General features: G+C 38.5%; 2 protein-coding genes across 2 annotated transcripts in view; one reads left to right on the top strand and one right to left on the bottom strand.

Moving 5' to 3' along the window:
• The window catches only part of MCM9 (minichromosome maintenance 9 homologous recombination repair factor), a 21,588-nt gene extending 19,989 nt beyond the window's left edge, over positions 1-1,599 (top strand). Inside the window, exon 6 of the mRNA XM_008049125.2 lies at positions 1,425-1,599. Within this exon, the coding sequence (XP_008047316.1) occupies positions 1,425-1,564 (140 nt within the window). The 3' untranslated portion in view covers positions 1,565-1,599. The remainder of the gene's footprint in view (positions 1-1,424) is intronic.
• A 1,485-nt stretch (positions 1,600-3,084) lies between these two features.
• LOC103250532 (histone chaperone ASF1A-like) lies at positions 3,085-8,033 on the bottom strand. The gene is made up of 3 exons (XM_008049127.2): positions 7,961-8,033; positions 6,062-6,345; positions 3,085-4,830 (listed from the first exon to the last, which is right to left on the bottom strand). The coding sequence occupies exons 1-3, from the start codon at positions 8,031-8,033 to the stop codon at positions 4,618-4,620; spliced, it is 570 nt and encodes a 189-aa protein (XP_008047318.1). The 3' UTR covers positions 3,085-4,617.
• Between the last annotated feature and the right edge of the window lie 95 nt (positions 8,034-8,128).

Below are 8,128 nucleotides of genomic sequence, written 5' to 3' on the forward strand. Positions count from 1 at the left end.
AAAAAAAAAAAAAAAAAGGTGGTGCATTTATGCCTCCAAGTCAGTGTTTCTCCATCTGTGACTGTCAGTATGTTTCTCTCTGACTGCTGCCTGCCGTCATCTGCCTGCTGACTCCCTTCTGCTGGTAGGCAGCAAACGTGCCATCTGCCATGAGGTGCTGCTGTAGGTCACACATGGAAGCAGAGTACTCTGCACACACAGTTACGCCTGGATGTCAGAAGGCTCTTTTGCAGCTAACACACTTAACTGACCAGAGTCTGGCATAAAGCTGATTTATGATGGGCCACAGTATCAAGAGTAAACCCTAAGACCAGAAGGGCTTCATTATACCTCAGGCTGTAGCAGGGGCTCTTCGGCCACCCAGTACCGTATAGCAAGTATAAGATTTATGCACGGTACATGTTTTGATCGCCTCCTGTTTTGCAAGGCGCTCTGCTAAATACTCAGCTTAAATAAGGGTTTCCTACTGACTTATTCAGACAATACGTGTGTCCACTGGAGAAATGTGCTTGGTCAGTGAAATAATATATGCCACAGATATGACATGCATATGCTCATTTGTTACCTTTGAAGACAAGAGTTCTTAATTATCTTAAGATAGATGTTTCACTAAATTATTAAAATTTTCATAAAATGGAAAGGTTTTCACTTAACTCTTGAAATTGTAAGTGATTTGATATTTATAAAGCACTTATAAAAGCTCATAACAAGTGCTTCACTAAAAATAGGATAAAATACTTGTGTAAGTTATATGGAAAGACATAATCACATAGTCTGAGATTTGAAAACAGCCGGGCTCAGTGTCTCAGCATGTAATCCCGCGCCTTGGGAGGCTGAAGTGAGTGGATGGCCTGAGCCCGCGGGTTCGAGACCTGCCTGGGCAACTTGGCGAGACCTCATCTCTACAATAAATCAAAAATCAGCCAGGCGTGATAGCACGCACCTGTGGTTCCAGCTACTTGGAAGGCTGAGGCGGAAGGATCACCGGAGCCCAGCAGGTTGAGGCTGTGGTGGCCGGGAGCAGCCACTGCACTCCAGTCTGGGCAACAGAGTGAGACTCCAACTCAGAAAAAAAAAAATAGATTAAATAAAATCAGAAATGTTATTAAGCCAAAATCCTTAAAATGTTAAACGCAGGCACAGGCATAAACATCTGGAAATAGCACATAATTTACTAATAGAATTTAGATCTTAAATGTCATATTCGATAATCAATAAAGGACTATTATATTTATAATGACAGTTAACTTTCTTAAGATTGTCTAGTTAAATTCCTCCTCAAATGACCATCTATAAAAGTATACAGCAGAAACACTCTAAGATTGTATTGGCATTCCAAGTGAGTTCTTTTCTTTTTGATTGATTATACTTATTCATGGGTTCTTTTGTAGAATTTAAAACTGTATATATTTACTCTTTCCTAGGTGAATCTCATCTTTTATTGGTGGGGGATCCCGGCACAGGAAAATCTCAATTCCTCAAATATGCAGCCAAGATTACACCAAGATCTGTGCTGACCACAGGAATTGGATCTACTAGTGCAGGTATTTCATTTGACAATTAGAGTAATTTAATATTGCTACAGAAGCTAACACAGTGTTTTTTGTTTTTTTGTTTTTGTAAACTGAGTTAAATTTTGAACGTGATTGCCAAAAATTGAAGGAAATATGCAACAGTTTTTATAGTTCCAAGAAAATGTTTTCAGAGCTCCTATCTTTGCAACTTAGTTTTGAATGATCCTATTGGATTTTCTCATTCTCTAGTGATGACCTTCCTACCTATTTATTCAGGAAAAAGTACACATCATCTGGCATTTCATAACAACCCAGCAAACAGTATGTCAAAATAAACTAAATGGGGGGAAATTTCACTTTATAAAAGTATAACGAGAGTGTAGACTTTAAGGCATTTTTATGCTCATAGATCTGATAGTCAACAGCAACACCTACGAGATTTCTTAGGTAGAAAATGTGTCTAGTGGTGTTTGGAAAGCATACTTGCATCATCGCAGTGCGGAACTTCATTCATACACTGTAATGATTCTTTAAGTAAGGACACTTAAGAGCCTTTGTGGGTAGAATGCCAAGATATGGTTATAAATAGAGTGGCCTAGGGAATTTAGTAAAGAATTATTTTTTAAAATGTGTTTTGATGCCATATCGTGTTTTTACATAGTTTTGATTAAGGTAATGCTTCTCCTGTTCTTCTAAAATAGGCCCTTGGTTTAACACATTTTACTACTCGTTAAGGGAACCTAACTTCCACTGGCCTGTGTTCAAATTTCTTATGAGAAGCCAAAGTTAAAATTTATCATATGACAGAAAATGCTCCACTAATGGTCCCATATAAGTGGGAAATTCTTGTAAGGAGCTCTTGGGTTTTGAACCATAACTGAACAGTACATTAAGCACTGACAAGAAATAATTTATGGAATTAAGAGGAGTTGACAAGTTTTAGGATACTGGAAAGGAAGTGGGCAAGAATATATAAAGAACATTTCCTGTGCATTTTAACATTCATATGACCCAGTGCCCTAGAGTTCTGAATAATTACATCAACAGCAAACAAAGATGCTTCACAAGTAGTTACATGGAATGTTTCCTAAGAAATGAGTCCAAGCTATCTTGGGAGCTACTAGTAATCTCAGACTATTGGGACAGTTTGAAAGTTTTGGGGCCGCTGATTTTCTGGATTAGTGAATTAGTGTAAAAGCGTAATAGCACTTTTCCCTCTTTTTATGCCAAGATCATATTCCAAATATGAGAGAAAAGACAAATATAAATATAAAATATTGTAGAATATAAATTCTACAGTAGGTAAATCTACCTTTAGTCACTAATTCTTAAAAATTCCTATAGAGCCATAAAATTTAAGACAATGAAAGATAATAGTCTGTATGCCCCGAATTTCGTGGCAATTGGCTGTTGATGTAAAAACCTGACACTCTGATGTCACTTTAAGTTATTAATTAGTCAAAATAAAAACTCAGCAGTAAATTGCTGTAGTTGGTGACCTAATTTACATATGCCGTATTTCTAGCAAGCACATATCTTGTTCCTGTAATATGAATCACTGAGCTCTTTGTTGGAAAGTAATGCTTTTATTTCCATTTTAATATTTTAACATTTTCTCTTAATTGCAATTAGACAAAAATGAGATTTTCTTCGTATAGTTTTAAAACAGTCAGAAGTATTTTACTTTTAAAATCTATGAGCTAGTTAATGGACAATATTTTAATAATCTAATGTATTAAATTCAAAGTTTAACATTTGGCAAAACTTTGCTTCACAAATCCACTTTTTAGAATGATAGGAAATATATACAACTTAGAATCCATGTTTAGACAAAGGCCCTTTTCTCTCCTCAACATAAAAGCTTTAAAAAGTGCAGCATAAAAGTTTCAGCTGTGAAGGCACTGCATGACCTGCATCACATGGCTTTCTTGCTTAGCAGCAAGAGTAGTGAAAACATTCTACCCTTAATTCTATGGGGCATAAGAAATTTTTTGAGGAAGAAACTAACTCCCCAAAACAAAACAAAACAAAACTTCTAGCCCATTTAGTTAATAAATTTCTTTAAAAGATTGCTTTTCAAAAACTCACCTAGAAAAGCTATCTGGAATATGTGAACCACAAATATGCCTGACTTCATTCTTCACGAGTGTCAAGAAATGGGTAAGAGTATACTACAGGTGTGAAAATACACATTTCCAAAACATTAGCTTATCTGTTATGATCTCATACATCTTTCTAAATCGACTGTTTTTATGTAAATACTGCTAACAACAAATGACCTACCAAAAGAATTTTTTGAAGTTTGTAATATTTGTATAAATCTAATGATCAAATCTGAGCCATTATAATCTCTTACTTGCTCTAGATATTGTATTTGGTTTTAAATTCACTGGGCAATAATGATGTGTGATTCAAGAAGTGCTCTGATGTCCTAAACTCTGTCACAGAAACAAAACCATGGCCAGGGAAGCTTATAAACAATGGGCCACATTTGTTCTTCTCTTTGAAACCAAAGCAAATGCTGCCCAACAATTATACCAACTTCAGGAGTAGCCATAAGAGGTTTTAGGGTGACCTGGAAAATAGGGTTCTAAAGTTCTTGATAGCATATAGTTGATTTCAAATCCCCTTTTAAGGACATGCCCAAAAAGAATGAAAATTTGCCCTTAAATTAAAACCACACTATATGTCTTCGCAGGAAGACATTTCGGGTGAAATGAACTTTGTTCTTGCAAAGACCAGTTAAATAATGGTCCAAAGATTACTGTCCAAGAGGCTAAAATGTCTTTACAGCCTGGTCTAATGATTCATATTTTTCTATATAAGTGCTTTAATTACATATAAAGGAGAAGAAAATAATATATATGCTTTAATCAGATTAGTTTCAGAACAAATAAAATAACACATTAGAGAAAAAATTACTTAAAAATAGTTGTATTTATATTCCACAATTTGTTCAAATACTGGTTTTCTTATAAACTTTCTACAGGATGTTTTTAAACAAATTCTTCACATTGTGTTCTGACTATGTACTTACGGAATTTCAGGGAAATAGTTCTGTGTGTTTTTAATAGCTTAATTTGTTCTAAAGGGTGACAGGTGGTCACATGCAGTCCATGTGGGATTCTAGCATGACATTTAGCGAGTTTTCTGATGTGGACCATCCCTTCGATGCTGAAGGTAACGCATCTGTTGAAAGAAGTGATTGTAGGTTTGGATTACTGCTTTCTGCATCTTCCAGTTTTTCTGTGTTATCTTCCCAATTAATGTGAAATCTTGTGACCCTGGGATTAGATGCCAAAATGTTCCTTTGAAGCTAGAGGAAAAAGGAAACATAGATGGTAAACACTAAGAAAGTTAGATCACTATATGAAAGTAAGAGCTTAATACAACAGTTCATGATAGTACTCTCAAAGGGCTAAGTTCATATCCAGAAGTATAATCCAAATATATAATTAAGGTAAGGATTAGGACTGTAGCAAAGAGATTATTTTAGATTGAGTGGTAACAAGATAGGGAGAATCTGAGGGGACACATTCAGGTCTTTTACTAGTCACCAAAGTGTCTAACTCCTCTATACTTCTATTTTCTAAAAGAGAATCTCTTCCTTTTTGAAGGTGAATACTTTACAAGATGTCTTATTAAACAAACTGATATGCAGTTTAGAAAGTGAAAAATTTATCAAATATAACCTCATTATTAATGGTTTCCTTGTAAAGATGGCTCATTCTTAGTGCTGTCCTAGTTTCTTTTCTGCTCTACAGGTGCCTTAGAGGTAACTAGTAAGTTGGATCAATGCAAGGTCCCACACACAGATGAAAAATAGTCCCGCCTTATTATCAGAAAGGAGAACATCCTATTCTAGTTCTTGTGATTTTTCTTGTAGTCTGGCAGATAAGAATGTCATGTTTACCTTCATTTTCATTTACTTTGCACCTCACAAAATCACCAGTTACTAAACTGTTACAGTTTCCAATGAAAAATCACAGGGTACTAAGTGTCTTTGAAAATGTTGAAATCACAGACTTCAACTTCTCAGAATTTAAACTCCTTCCCGTCACCAGAAATAGTTAAAACCTTTAGTTTAACCTCTAAGAATAGCAGATAAAGCATACAGGTGTTCCTAGATTACAGCATTCACATGAAAAACACAACACAATTGTGGGCAGAGTTACGTACAAAAAATATCACTATTGAAAAGTACAACAAACAAGCATTCTTCGTCCTAAAAGGTGAAATGAATAGCATCACGATGTATGGGAAATGCTATACAGATAAGCCACAACAAAGGCCTGCTGCTTACAAGAGGCACTTTCATTTTCTGAACCATCCAGAGATGCTCAAGGTGTCTGCCCAACACTAATTACTAATCTGGAGGCTTGAGGTCACCCATGGTAACGGAACAATAATTAGTGTGCCCACTGGCACAAGGACCTCAGATTTATTCTGTGCTAAAGCCATTTCATAGTATGCTGTGAAATAGCAATAGCAACTCCTTAAAAAATTGTATAGTAGAAGTAATTACAAAGGAACATGAAGAACATTACCTTAGAAAAGTCTGGTTTTACTGGCGGATTTTCCCTTAATTCTGTCTCAGTATATTCATTATTTACATAATAGCCAACTCTAATAAATTCTTGACCTCGATAGGTGCAAGTAATTAGCACAACTGTTACACCTACTGCGTCTGCATCTGGAATGAGTCCTGGGTTAGGTGCATCAGCCTGGAAAGGTTTAAAAAGAAAAGAAACACACAAGAGGCTGTTAACGGCAGGCGAGACTGGAGTTTCGGTACCTTCAGCACCATCAGCTGAGGATGTAGCAACAAGAACTGGGAACCCACGTGGGGAAGGCGAATAAGTGCAGCACGTTCCACAGGGTACCTAGGCACCCTCGATGCTTGAAAGCGTCGCCACATTGGAAATATCCATTAGAAAACCTTTTATAAGCAAACTACTGAATCAATCAGGCTTGCTGATTTTAACCTTTTCCAGTCATAATTTTCAGACCTAAATTAGCAAACGTTATATTATCTTCAACGGCCTGTTGGCAGCAAGTACTTCAGCAGACCAGTTTCCTCGTTCGACCTGGGATACTTGTATTTTCACACCCACTTGAGTGCCCCTCACAGGCTCTAACAGTAAGTTAGTGTAAAACTGACAACAGAACAGAAATAGTTGTGTAGGAGACCTGTCCAAAGACTAATGAACCTCTTTTGGGACTAGTCACTCGGCTAGACGCTACCATGTAGTGTGCTGTGGAAACCACATATACTGTGGAAACCAGTGAAAGTAGACTGTCTCAGGCAGACGTCAAGGGCAGAGGCGGCTGAAAGCATGAGTGAGGGGTGGGCCTGTCCACAGCAGTATGCGGGACAGTACCGGGGTGACTGAAAGGAGCCAGCCTTCTACCCAGTCACCATGGGCAGTGAAGGCGGAGGCATGGAGTGTGACCCAAGGCAGTCATTCTGGGCAGCAAGTGAGTCAAGTCTCAGCAAATCAGCCTACTGCTGCCAGGACTCCAAGGAGCATCCCTGGGCCTGGGCTTGGCCATCTTGAAGACTTATGTTATTGCCTGCCTGCCACACTAGACAACACAAAAAGGCACAAGGGTCCACCTGATCACCTAGGCTAGAAACCTCAGTCATCCTGCTCCCTGTCTCCCAAATTGAGTCAGGCTCAGCACATTTCCTTCCTGAAGGCTGAGTTCAGATCTTCATCTCTTATGTGGAATACTGCAACTTTGCCACTGGCCTCCCAGGCTCTCACCTAACATTTCCACTCAGTGTTTAAACACAGATCTGCTCCTGTCTCCTTCCCTGAGCTTAAACTCTCAGATGATCCTTCCCAGCTCTAAGGGATAAAATCTCAGCTCTTGAACTTCCTTTATCAAGTCCTTCACAACTTGTCACCACCAGCATCTCCATTCAAACCTCCCTTGACTCCACTTGTATTCTAGAGGTGTGAACACAGGGCCTTTAAAATGTGGTAACAAGCTTTCGTGTCCCGTGCCTGGCGTGTACTGGTCTCTTGGTCTGAAACGTCCTTCCCTCACATCCACAAAATCCACCTTTTGGAGCCGGCATCAAATGCACCCTCAGTGAAGCCCTTTCCAACTCAGAAGGCAGAATCAGTAGATTCCTTTCTCGTGTGCTTATTATATTACTTGACACAAAGCCTTCACTAACATATACTCAACAACCTAAGTCAGTCTGTTCACGCTCCTGTCTTCTCTGCTAGACTCTGAGCTAGACCAGTGCAGGAGTCCCATTGAGCTCATCTTTATAATCTTATGTGTGACTCGGCTATGAGCACTTAGTGTTTTGAAATTCACCCACACCACCAGGACAGGGACAGACAGCCTATCCTGGAAGATAGGCTCTTTGTCTTAGAGATCCTATGCACCCTCCTCTCCAGAGGGCTTAGGTGATGTCTGGGACACCCTACAGGATTCTGATGTGCCCGGAAGTGGGGGGAGATAGGAAATAGTTCGGTGCTGCTGCAGCAACTCCTCCCCCATACCGCTGCTCATACCCTCAATAAAGGGGTTCTAGGCATGGCTGTGTTTTAACATTTGTTTGCAAATTTACAACAATTCTAAAAATGTTTTAAAAC

This window comes from Carlito syrichta, unplaced genomic scaffold, assembly GCF_000164805.1.
Source record: "Carlito syrichta isolate Samal-C Ts95f unplaced genomic scaffold, Tarsius_syrichta-2.0.1 Scaffold130560, whole genome shotgun sequence".
Lineage (NCBI taxonomy): Eukaryota > Metazoa > Chordata > Mammalia > Primates > Tarsiidae > Carlito > Carlito syrichta.